Below are 12,696 nucleotides of genomic sequence, written 5' to 3'. Positions count from 1 at the left end.
AACAGCACATGAGAGTAACAAGTGAAACTCACAATTGTCTGATGGTCCTCAATAAAACAAAAGTAGGAAGCTGAACGGTGTCTGACAAGGGATAGGCGCATCGATTTGAAGATTTGGCCAATTTAAGAACAGTAGGCAGCCAGGATTGATAGACCTCCCTTAGTAACCGATCTATTTCGTCAACCACCTGATTTAGTACTTTTTTATTAGTTGATTAGCCACATTACTTCATATAAAGGTGCATAACACGACAGTGGAAGCAAAAATGAGGATTCATTAGCTTCTTTAACACCAACTACAGAGCCACAATTCAAAGAAACAAAATAAAAGCTTACATCACAGAAGAAGCAAAAAGCTTGAGGATACTCACTTACTGCTTCAGCGATGACTCAGAGGAATCCAGTAGGACTATAGGAGGCCGTCTTAAGTTTTCAATTTCCAGCAAACCTGAGTTTTTCATGGAATATGGCATTAGTCAGTTCAAGCAAATGGATGGTAGAAATCAGATATGAACGGAACTCAACAAATCCATAGTAAAAATGCAAGTACGTAGCAGAGGATTATTACAGAGCAAGCACCCTGCAGATTTGTGCGGTAGCGACGGCGGAGTTTGCGGCAGCGGCGATGAATTCGGATGAAAGGGAGAAAAATGAGAGAAAAAGGAGAGAAAGCGTTAGGGTTACGGGTTGAGAGATTTGGGGGTGTAATGACCCATTTACGTAATGACCCGGTTCATGACTCATTTGACCTCTTTTTGACCCGCGTTTTTCCCATTAAAAACATTAAAAACACCTTCTAATTGTTTTTCAAAAACTATACTTTGAAAACACTTTTTTTAAGAAATTTTTTTAAAAATATTTTATAAAAATTTTAGTCCAAACACATTTTTTAAGTTTGTATACTTGTAAAACACTAAAAACGTTTTTAAAGTTGTCGTCCAAACGGAGCCAAAGATCCACTTCCCTTGTCAAAACAACTATTTCTGTTATCAAAGAATATTCCCTTATCTAAATATATGCACCTGCCAAAAAAATTCACTACATTGTCAAAAAATCTTTCCTTATCTAAAATATGCATCCATCTAGATAAGACCAGTCCATGTTCCTCACAACTCACCTTACCCCTTGGGCCCCAAGTCCACCTCCTATTCCACCAAGTACCTTGACTCTTCTAACCACTCTCCAACCGCTGGCCCGACTCTGCAATCTTCCTAGGTCCTCGGGTTCCCGACTTTCATCAACATTGATCGGCCTTGTCATCCCTATTATCTCGGGTCTTTGGGTTCCCCACCTTCATCACCACTCGTTCAATCCTGTCATCCTCATTACCTCGGGTCCTTACCAATTTTCATCTGGGTCAAAATCCAAGATAATACGAGGATAACATTATACACATTATATTATACTGATGTATTTACGAATACATAGTTCTTTCTCTATTTATTTATTCATTTATGGATATTATTTATTTCAAAATTTCTACGTAAAGTTTCATATATTTTTCGATACTATCGGTATCTTTATATTATTTCTATATTATAACAACTTCATCTTTTAGACTAATTGTTTTGGTCTTTTATGTGGTAGGACTTAATTACCCTTCTCTAATAATAAGAATTAGACCCACTTTCTCCACAACTACATGTAGACCCACTTTCTCCACCACTACATGTTTTTAAGTAATGGTTATATATTAGCTCAAAAAAAAAGTAATGGTTATATATACGTGTTTCATATTTTTTAAAATTTTATGTCTAATTTATTTTATATATTTTTATTTATTTTAAAAAATATTTTAAAATAAAAAATAAGCATACATATGGAGCACATGATATATATACATATACACACACACATATATATTTTTTTACACACGCAAAAGCGTGTGCCACATTGACTAGTAGTTAATAAAAAAAAGGGTATGAATGACTAAACTATCGTCTTAGTTCGTCCAGATTTTTATCCTTAGCTCATATGAAACGCACGTCTAATGTTGTAGCTCATAAGTTGGCTCGTGAAGCTTTGTGTTCTTTGTCTAGTTTTGAATGTATAGTTAAAAATGTACCTAACTGATTGGTTGTAATTGCATCTCAAGACTTGAGAAGTTAATCTTAATATATATGTTTTTTTTTAAAAAAAAACAATCAACTCACACTGAAAACGTATAATAAATAATTATATTTACAAGCTACTTATAATATATCAATATAATTTGATTACGCCACACCATATATATTTTTTTTTTATCATTTTATAATTTAATATATCAATATAATTTTATCATTTTAATCACCAAACATCCTACTTTTTAATTTTATTTAATGGCCCGTTTGGTACATTGGATTAGTGGAGGATTGTAGTTGGAATCTAACGTCTGTCTCGTTTTTTGTACAACTTTGAATAACTACCAAGCCCGTGATTGTGTACTGTATAAGCGTGAAAACGAGGGAGATCAATCCAGCTTGCAGAGAAGGTATTGTGAATCCTCAGTTCTACGGTACCAAGGAGAGGATATTCAATTACCCAAAATACCCTCCGCCCTCCTTACCTTTTCTCCAATCTACTCGTCTTTTTTTGGCAAAATCAAAATGGTTGACGTTGTAAAGAAATGAAATTCGTTACCATGTTCGTGTTAAAGCTCTCAGATCTGGACAAGAAGGAAATTGTTTACAAAAGTAAATGTGGATCATGGAGGTCTAGAATATTGTTGGATCTTTCCCTTCCTTTGGTGTGACTAATTTCTTGGAAACTTTGCTTCCGTCTCTCTTCCAGGTCCAGGCCCGAATCTTTCTTCCTGTTTTTCTTGGGCGAATCCACGTCGACGGGCTTGTGATTCCGGTCGTAGTGAAATCTTGGAGGAAGCTTCAAAGGCTTGATATTTCCTTCGTCAAAAAGCTCATCCGCCGACGAAGAAAGCCTCTCCAGATTCCCGCACTGAGGCGGCTGTGAATTAGATTAAATTTTAGTCGAGGGGTAAAGTTGGAACATTTCAAAAATGTATAATTCTTATCCGGGATATTATCACACGAACCAAACATGTATATCTATTCAATATAATTTAACATATCCTTATACAACACATTAATATCCAGATTTTAATCTTTACATTATTAATCTCATCGTAGCTACCAAGCGGAGCATAAAGTTTTAAAAACACAGAATAAAGTATTAAGTTCCAATATTTTTTTAAAAAAATATATATTTAAAAAAAATACCAAAACCAAAGGGCCTGTCCACGAAACGGGCTATGTATTAAAATTTTTTAATATTTTTTGTCGAGAGTAAAAAAATTTAAATTTATGTGGGAGTTTTTGCTCCACTCAAATATTGGTATATATAGGCACTTGTGGATTGTATTTGAACCTCAACTTTCTCTTCCTTGTTTGAAGAGAGAAGCTTATCAACTCAACCCCCTCTACACTTTTGGTTATTTTACAGGTTTATATCCAAAGATCCAATTTTTATTTTTAATTTATATTGGAGTTTTTTCAATTTGCGGGTGTTTGTGCGATGAGAAAAACTGAACACAGTTCTCAGGTGGGTTCTTGATTGTAGAGGAATATTGGGTACTTTTTTGCAGTTCAAATATAAGTTATATATGATGCTGTCAATGACATGCCATGGTCTTGAGATCGCAAGAACAACGTTGGATTTTGTGGCTTGTGGGTGCTCTTCAAATGCTTCTTTTGATCGTTTTTCTGTAAGAAATTGCGCCAAGGGAGTGCTGAGGAATGTCAAGAGAGGCTCCAAAGGTCGGAAATTGTCGTGCCACCGGCGTGATATAGGGCGGCGCCGCGTGTTTTCGACCAAGACTTCAGAGACTTTTCTCAATGGTAATAAAAGTTGTATCTTTTTATGACTTGCTAGAACTTGACTTTGTTTAGATGCTATTGAAACTGGATTCCTTGGTCTGTGCGAGTGTCTGTGTTGTTTTTTTAAAACAATAAACAGGACAAGTATACGAATGAAATTCGATAAATCACCGTCAAAACTGAACTGATCAGTTAATGAAAAATGCAGAAATTAAACACAAGTAATTATGTGGTTCGGCCCAAAATTATCGTATACCGCAAGCTACACCTTCAAGAAGTCAACACAAACTCACTGCAGAAATCAAAGCTTGGACACCTTTGATATCCCTTTGAGTCACTCGTGATTAAACCGCTCTTGAACTCACTAACCTTGACTTAACTGAACTGAACTCTCCTCCTCTTACCTCTGGGCGACTGATGTTGACGTGTAACTGCTTGCGTACCTGCCAAAGAGATTTTCTGACATCCTCGTTGATATCTGATTATCTTCCGACAAGGATCTGACAACGCTAACAGACTTGTACTAATTATACGGTTGACTGAATGATCACTGGCCAGCTGACCACCCAGTTGCGCAGATGTATGCTCAACTCACCCAACTGATTTTATTCTTGACTGACTCCAGCTATGGATACCTCGGCTGATTCAGTCGAAGCTACACCGACTGCTTCTCTCCAGTCTTCGCTTCCTTCTTCAGTTGACACTTTCCTCAGCTGTTCCCATTACTTTCAGTTTAGTGTTCAGTTTAGCTTGTCGCTCCAGTTAGGCTCGGCAATCAGTTTCTCACTCTCAGTCCCGGTTCCTCAGTTCAGTTCTGGTCCCCACAACTGAAACCAGACAGCTTTGCAGACACATCGGTTATAACAGTCTGGATTGGCATTTTAAAGTTTGAATCATGGGGATGTTTTGTGCTGTTGCAGGAATTTCATCTGGCGCCCCGCCGGTGCAGGATTTTACTGAAGAGTTAACGAGCCGTTCTTCAACAGCTGAATTGTTTGAAGTTGTGGCAGATGATTTACAGACACTCAACAAAAATCTCCAATCAGTAAGTTTTATATTAGTATGCATTGAAAAAATTCATGTTCATAATGGGCAAAATGGAATAGAAACTATATTTATGCTATTGATACTTACTGGAGAGGACATGGCCGATCCGTTTTAAGGTTCATGATCATTTTTTCCTAAAACTATCATTGCATTCAAACTAAATTTCACATGGATTTTTCCTTAGAATATGGCATGCAAAGTAAAATCTAGCTTATTAATGTGCTATAGCTGGCTCTTTATATACGATCGAGAAGGAACTGAGTAAGATTGAAGACATGATAAGTTGTAAATGGTTGAATGCGACTACTTCTATTGGTTGAGAAAAAAGGCTTCCTAGTGGTATGCTCTTTATGCGTTATTAGGGCATTCGTTATTGTGGAGGAAAATAATGAAACGGAGAATACATTCGACTGTAATTCCTTTATCCCATTCCACTTTGCTTGTGAAGTTAATAGTTTTGCATGATTTTGCTCTATCTGTGATATTAGCATGACAAGATAAACATTTTTAGTTGATACCTTAAATTGCTTTCTGCTTGTGGGATAATTAATTTGGGATCCTTTGGCAGCATCACATTTTTCTTCTGTTACAGCATGAAAAGATGATTATGGTGAAGACCAAAAGTCACTGTAATAACCTGTTAAAAATTGTTAATGCATGCTTCTTGTCATATTACCTTTGTTCTTTTGTTTAACAATTGCCTTATATACTACCATTTTATTCACGCTGAGTAACAAAATTGTTGTTGTGTTGCACCGGTGTTGCGGTTTCTTTTCTTTGATGTTTTCTCTTCATTACTATTTTCCATGTATTCAGTCAGTATGTTTGACATCCTTCAGACCACAAGTTTTAACTTGTTTGGTCATACGAAGTCCTTGAGCATATAGCACAGTAAAAAAGCGAAAAATTATTAGATGAAGTTCAGCCTTTGACTTGCATGTTGGAGAATAAAAGAAAATTTTAACTTTCATTCAAAAACTTATTAAGAGTCATTGTTAGATTGTTGGTGCAGAAAACCCTGTTTTGATGTCTGCTGCTGAGCAAATCTTTGGAGCTGGGGGCAAAAGGATGCGACCGGCTTTAAGTTTCCTCGTATCGAGAGCAACTGCAGAGGTTGCTGGCTTAAAGTAAGCTCTATTCTATTATCTATACTCGTATTCAAAGTTAGAACTTATGCCACTTATATGTATGATATGGGTCCATAATGGTTTCAGGGAACTCACAAGAGAACATAGAAGGTTGGCAGAAATAATTGAAATGATCCACACTGCAAGTTTGATACATGATGATGTGTTAGATGATAGTGACTTGCGGAGAGGTTATATTCCTCCTCTTGAGTTCATAAAAATTTTATGGCATCTATATTAGAAAGTTCAATATCTAGAATCCTTGTATTAGTTTATCTTTCTAATTAGAATTCTGACACTATTTTAGAATCAGATTTGATATTTGATAAGGGTTTTGGCCTCTGGAGATTGAATCTTTTTGGTGTATATCTACCATTTTAAAATTCACGATCCATGTTTACGAGTTTTGTACAACAAATACCTTTTGCTTACACTTATACTGAAATTTTTGGCTGGTAATTGGTATGTCTGATATATTGATTCTCTTTGCAGGAAAAGAAACCGTCCATCAAATATATGGTACGAGAATAGCTGTACTAGCTGGGGATTTTATGTTCGCCCAAGCGTCATGGTACCTGGCCAATCTTGAAAATCTTGACGTCATTAAGCTTATCAGTCAGGTAAGCTGGATTCCGCCCATACATTTTTACAGTTCAAAGATGAATTTTTTTTGTAGATTATCATGGACTAGACCAAACCTTTAATCGGAAAACATAACCAAAATGAAAATCTGACGAGTAGAAATTCATTATACGAATAATTTTGTAGGTCATTAAAGACTTTGCAAGCGGTGAAATAAAGCAGGCCTCAAGTTTGTTTGACTGTGATGTTCAACTGGATGAATACTTAATAAAAAGTTACTATAAAACAGCGTCCTTGATCGCTGCTAGCACCAAGGGAGCCGCCATTTTCAGTGGAGTTGACAGCGATATTACAGAGCAGATGTATCAGTACGGCAAAAATTTAGGTCTATCCTTCCAAGTAGTCGATGATGTACTGGATTTTACTCAATCAGCCGAGCAACTTGGCAAGCCTGCTGGCAGTGATTTGGCCAAAGGAATCTTGACTGCTCCCGTCATATTTGGGTTGGAGAAAGAAAAGAAACTCAGGGATATGATTGAATCCGAGTTTAGTGAGATGGGTTCACTTGAAGAGGCCATATCTTTTGTCAAGAACTCCGGTGGGATCGAGATGGCTCAGGAATTGGCTCGGGAAATAGCTGATCAAGCTGTTAGGAATCTTCAATGCCTGCCCCCAAGTCCCTTTAAATTTGCACTTGAACGAATAGTGTACTTTAACTTGGAACGGATACAATGATCATATAATAAGGTGGCATCCTATCGGTTCTTGATCGAGTTCTCGATTGATTTGACCACGGACACTGGAGATGGCATTTTTCTTGTGGAAGTTCCATCATTGGATAGTAATTTTTCCATCTGTATATTCATAGGTTACCCTCGAACACGCTGTACTGTTGCTGTGGTGCTTTGGGTGTAAAGGCATATAGGAAACAATTAAATTTAATTGGTGTTTTGTCTTTGTTCTTTCTGTCTTGAAGAACAAACTATGTCATAGCAATCTTTGTTTAAACTTTCTTGATATTGTAATGTACATCAAGCATACATATTTTACTTTCATTGTTCAATCTGATTTATAATGATACTTTAAAAGTTAAGTTTTCGTTACTCATTTTAAGTACGATTTTATGAAACAAATATCTAATTAAACTTATGAGAAATATTATTTTTTATGTCAAAATATTATTTTTTATTAAATTTATGATTTAGGTCGACCTATCACCCCGTCTCAGAAGGTTCGAAATAGTGAATGTATAAATTTGACAAATAATCAATAATGAACGAAAATGATTTTACTTTTTTTTTTTTACAGTAAAATGATTTTACTAAATTAAATTCCATTTTAGAATAAAATTACTGCACGGCTTTGTTGGGCCCAGAATCAATTTCTCATATATATGGGCTCGAATATAGAAGTCCGAAGTGTTTCCTGGACGCCGCCGCCCGTTATTCATCCGCGTTCGCCGTTGGGCGTAGAGGTTATCTTACGTCGGCGCTCCGCCGTGAATGGAACGAGTTTGAGGCTATGAGAGCAGATCTACTGAATTTTGCTTGCCAATGGAAATCTACAGCCAAAGAAGCATTTCGTCACTCCATCCTCTTCGCACAATTCCTTTCGCTATTGCACGTCACAGACACTTACATTTGCTCCCCAACGCTAGTACTATTCTTCATTTCGTAACAAGATGTTATTATGTTTGCTTTTTTGGTTCCGATTTTTCGCAAATTTTTTTACTGTCTCGAACCGGTCATTTTTTTCCCCCGAATTTCATTTGAAGGTGTACGGACCTAGCATGCTGCCGACGTTGAATTTCATTGGTGACGTGTTACTGGTTGAGAAAATGTCGCATTTACTGGGGAAGGTGGGCCCTGGAGACATTGTTGTGGTACGATCGCCGGAGAATCCTAGAAAGCGCATAACCAAGCGCATTGTGGGCGTGGCGGGTGATACAGTGTCCTTCTTGGTGGATCCTGGTGACAGTGATCGCACTCACTCCCTAGTGGTAGGCTTTCTTTGAGTATATGAAATATGTGAATGTATAGGTACTTGATTATTCATGTTGTTTGCTTTTGCTTTACTCTCCGTTGATAGTCTATATGCGCTATTTTCTGGAGTAGTCATTTGATTGTTTTGCTGCTCTGCGTTAGGGTTCAATCTTCGATTGTCAGTGTCTATGGTGCTGGTTATTGTTTTGGGACGGGAATGAGAAATATCTTTGCTGGACTTAACATTCATCTGACCTTAATTCTATCTGTAGAGCAGTGCCTCAATTCTGTTTCCTCAGAAAGTGGGGTGTTTTTCTCTAGATTGCTGATAAGATAAGAGTTCAGTGGATAAAAAATATACTTACGATGTGCAATATCTAAGCATCTGGTGAAATTTGTCTTATCTTCAGACAACAACGTACGTACTGTTCAAATGATAAAAAAAAGGGTTTATGAAAACAAAGTTTACTCACCGTAGATTAAATTGTTTCTGTCATGGTTTTTGGGGTGACATTTGCTCGTGAAGTTTCTGATCGATTGATTATTTTCTCCATTCTTGACTGAATTTGCTACGAGCAAAATATTAAACTTGGTGGTGACCCGAGCCATTTTTATGCTGGGGCTTTTACAGATATTTTGGGGTGGAAAACTCATAATTTTTATATGCATTGTATTACTGAGGTGCTGTGTGAGCTTTTTCCTTTGCTGGTTCAACCTCATTTTGCATATGTCATTGAAATGTGTTCCAATCCCTGTTTTCTTCTTGTCATGTCAAATTTACTCACAGATCATTGAGAAGAAAAAGGGTCCACCTTCTCTTTGTCTACCAACTTCTAGAAGAGTAACATGTGTGCTATGCATTTGTCTTATATGTGATTCTTTAAGCAGTGAATTTTCAGAAAGATGACCCCATTTATGAATTATGATGTCTTCTTCATTCATTCGTTCAATCAATCAATGTTAATGTTATTCTGGGAAAACAGGTTCCAAAGGGCCATGTGTGGATTCAAGGAGATAATATCTATGCTTCTAAGGATTCTCGGCAACTCGGCCCAATTCCTCGTGGGTTGATTCTTGGCAAAGTCTTTTGCAGAGTAAGTTTCGGTTGCCATGTTTAGCTGAGGCCACACCCCTTAAGCGCCGTCTGTTTCTTTTTACACTTAATTTTCATGAGAAGGATCTAAAGTTTGAAACCAATTCGTGGTTGTTTCATCTGTGGTGATTTCCATTCCCAAAATTGTCTAGATAATCGAGTTTTTTTTCCTTCTACTGATTATTTTGTAGCAAAATTTTAATAATGTAATGGTTAAATATAACAGTGATTATGTTAGGACATTGGTCGAGAGAAGAGCTTAAACCTAAAAGACCAACCATCTAGGTGTGAGAGCCTGTCAAACTCATGAGCCGCTGTGCAGACCCATGTGACAATACTGCCTACCCCTTAAGAAGCTGATGCACTATGAACAACTTTCACACATCAATATTTGGTCCATACACTTATATTACCTTAAACTAAACTGGAATGCGCGAAACAGGGGCTTCATTACTAGCCCTGACCAATGATAATCCTTTTCCAAGCTCATCCTATGTGAGATTCTCTCTCAATGAGAGGACAACAGTTAGACCCGTCAATATGCATTGATGGTTACCAACTTTAGTGGATATTGCTTGAGAGAGTTGACTCATATTAGAGTATGACACATGGTATAGTGATAAAAATATTTATTCTTAGATCCAACTAACAAACTTGAACTTTTGCTGTAGCCTGTGTTCCATGTCTATTTACCCTATTGATTTTTCTAATACAGGTGTGGCCACCCGAAGAGTTTGGACCATTGAGTCAGTGAGACCTATGTATATCACCAGTGACCTTCATTGAACAATACAATTTTTTCAGTTCAAGAAGTGTATAATTCTCTACTGTTTTTGTACTTTGTTGGGAATGTAAAGGAACAACAATCTCTTGTTTCACTACACCCAATTATTTCACCAAATGTAATTTAGGTTTGGTTCTACCTGGATTAAAAATTGAGTATGTCGACATTTTCTGAAGTTTGTGACGACAAACCTCACGTGTTGAGTGATGAACCTTAGGAGATGCACATACTGCGGTTTTTGATTCACCATGTTAGTCCATGCATCGTTTTTCATCAATGTGATTCACCAACTCTACTCGGGATATGGTACCCCGCCTATGGAAACTGCGGTTTGGCGCTATCATGCAGCGTCGACCCTGGCGATACTCGATGATTTTTGCTTAATTTTAACTTTCAACACAAGTTACACAACCATACTTCTATTGTTTATTACATTTGAGTTTCTGGTATGATTAGGTTGGTTTCGTTTTTTTGTGTATTGTTTGCGTATTGTTTCTGTGACTTATTTATCATACTTTCAAGCAAAAAACTTGAATATTTGCTACCACTGTACATTACCGGGAAAAAAATTTCTTTGTAGCTATTATCGCCTAGGTTGTAATGACCAATAATAATAAACTATGAAAATTTTATGGCAACAACGAAAGTTGTGTGTAATCCGTATGATAACATGCATATTTCTTAACAAAAGTGAACCGCAAAAAACAATAGATAAATATATTTGTGAACCCTACATAATCTATTTAACTTTAATACAATCCAGACAACTTGAATTGATTCCCCAAGAAAATTTAAGCAATTTAAATTTGAATGGAAGAAATCGAATTTCTCAAACGGAATGTTTTCATCGTATTATTCAGTTCCAAAAAGGGGATTTTGTTTCTTTAAATCATTGAATTAATGAAATCGACAAGTGACTCAAATTCGCAAGAAACGAATAATTCAAAATTTTTGATAAAATGATACATTCTAAAGTGAATCTAAACCACATTATAAATTTATAACACTACAAAAAAAATTTAAAAGTAGTAAGCTAAAAAATAAAAAGGAAAACAAGAATGTAATTAAAATTCAAACTTCCTATACGTCAAAAAAAAAAAAAAAAATTCAAACTTCCTAGCTCGATTTTTTTTAAAAAAATAAAAAATAAAAAGGCCAATAATTCAAAAATCAAAATGCTAGACCGGGGGCAAATGAGACAATTACTTCTCTCCGTGGCCTATAAAATCTGGAGGATCTAGGGTTGATAATTTCAACATTGCCTTTGAGAGAACATGGCGCCGGTATACCCTGTGGCGTCCGTGCTCCGTTGCCGGCAGAAAGCGACGATCGGGGCCTTTTTCGATAGCAAATTGATTATGAATTCACTTTCTTTTGCTCTGAGAAAGGTCTCACATTTTTATTTTTCGCTGATTGATGGAAAGCAGAGTTTTTTTCACCATGGATTGGCCGATCCAATGGGTTCTCTCGACAAATATTCTCAGTGAGAGGGCTCAATTTCACCCGGCCTAGATTGATTGCTTTTAAAGGGGGGCTTTTCTTTTTCAGAGTTTGGCACATTTCTTCTTGTGTTTCTAACTTGCCGCCCTATATTATATATGATCTTGCAGTGCTTTCTGTTTCATTTTGTGGCCCTGGTTTACTTTTTGAATTTTAGACCACGAGAGAAGATATTTTAAGTAATGTTTGCAACGTTTCAAAAAGAATCTCACACATATTTATTAAGAAAAAAAAAATAGATAATTACTAGAGGTTGCAAAAACACTCTCACTTTTGTTAAAATTGTTTGAGATATTATTATGATTATCAGCTAATAATTTGATTTTATGACTAAACTCACAGACTTTGACCATCCTGAAAACAAAGAGGCTGGATAATTAGGTTTATGAGAAAGTGTAAAAAACTTGGAAGCTCACCCCAAAAAGCTCATTATTGAGGGCCACAGTGGTTTGTTGACTTCGCGGACTCTACGTGTGGGCAGGAGCAGCCTTCCCCACCCACTGGAATGAGGGTGGAAACGAACGCTGGGTGCAATAAAACTTATAAAGCAAAGTTATAAACCCATTAGACAAGCTTTTTGAGAGAGGGATAGGCATGCTTATTGGTTCTGGTTCCGGTTCCGAGCCGTTCCGGATCGGTTAGGTCGGGAACTGGTATGGAACTGGTTCCCCTGGAACCAATGTGAACCACGGACCGGTTCTGTAGGTTATAGACCGGTTTTGATTCGGATCAAACCGGTTTCATACACATTTAAAATAAAATTATTAAAA

At 36.6% G+C, this 12,696-nt stretch overlaps 2 protein-coding genes across 3 annotated transcripts; both read left to right on the top strand.

Moving 5' to 3' along the window:
- Positions 1–3,357: 3,357 nt before the first annotated feature.
- Positions 3,358–7,622, top strand: LOC140887891 (solanesyl diphosphate synthase 1, chloroplastic-like). 2 transcript variants are annotated; one of them, XM_073295475.1, is made up of 7 exons: positions 3,358–3,437; positions 3,580–3,832; positions 4,732–4,856; positions 5,858–5,985; positions 6,073–6,176; positions 6,478–6,605; positions 6,754–7,622. In XM_073295475.1, exons 2-7 carry the CDS (start codon positions 3,598–3,600, stop codon positions 7,300–7,302), a joined length of 1,269 nt encoding a protein of 422 aa, XP_073151576.1. In that variant the 5' UTR covers positions 3,358–3,437; positions 3,580–3,597; the 3' UTR covers positions 7,303–7,622. The 2 variants fall into 2 exon arrangements, with proteins under 2 accessions (XP_073151576.1, XP_073151575.1); XM_073295474.1 differs by having other exon boundaries at positions 3,376–3,832.
- Positions 7,623–7,973: 351 nt separating this feature from the next.
- Positions 7,974–10,805, top strand: LOC140892094 (mitochondrial ATP-independent inner membrane protease subunit 1a). Its single transcript, XM_073300842.1, has 4 exons — positions 7,974–8,223; positions 8,342–8,566; positions 9,533–9,643; positions 10,358–10,805. Exons 1-4 carry the CDS (start codon positions 8,089–8,091, stop codon positions 10,394–10,396), a joined length of 510 nt encoding a protein of 169 aa, XP_073156943.1. The 5' UTR covers positions 7,974–8,088; the 3' UTR covers positions 10,397–10,805.
- The last annotated feature ends 1,891 nt before the right edge of the window (positions 10,806–12,696 follow it).

This window comes from Henckelia pumila, chromosome 3 (assembly GCF_033568475.1).
Source record: "Henckelia pumila isolate YLH828 chromosome 3, ASM3356847v2, whole genome shotgun sequence".
NCBI lineage: Eukaryota > Viridiplantae > Streptophyta > Magnoliopsida > Lamiales > Gesneriaceae > Henckelia > Henckelia pumila.
The sequence above is the reverse complement of the archived record's forward strand: the minus strand, read 5'-3'. Positions and strand labels throughout refer to the sequence as shown.

What these genes read in the sequence shown, in the direction of transcription:
- LOC140887891 (XM_073295475.1), top strand. Translation starts at nt 3,598, where the DNA reads ATGATGCTGTCAATGACATGCCATGGTCTTGAGATCGCAAGAACAACG. An exon ending in TTCAGAGACTTTTCTCAATG is followed by an intron (nt 3,833 to 4,731) that starts GTAATAAAAGTT and finishes GTGCTGTTGCAG; the next exon opens with GAATTTCATCTGGCGCCCCG. An exon ending in TGATAGTGACTTGCGGAGAG is followed by an intron (nt 6,177 to 6,477) that starts GTTATATTCCTC and finishes TTCTCTTTGCAG; the next exon opens with GAAAAGAAACCGTCCATCAA.
- LOC140892094 (XM_073300842.1), top strand. Translation starts at nt 8,089, where the DNA reads ATGAGAGCAGATCTACTGAATTTTGCTTGCCAATGGAAATCTACAGCC. An exon ending in ACATTTGCTCCCCAACGCTA is followed by an intron (nt 8,224 to 8,341) that starts GTACTATTCTTC and finishes TTTCATTTGAAG; the next exon opens with GTGTACGGACCTAGCATGCT. An exon ending in TTGGCAAAGTCTTTTGCAGA is followed by an intron (nt 9,644 to 10,357) that starts GTAAGTTTCGGT and finishes TTTCTAATACAG; the next exon opens with GTGTGGCCACCCGAAGAGTT.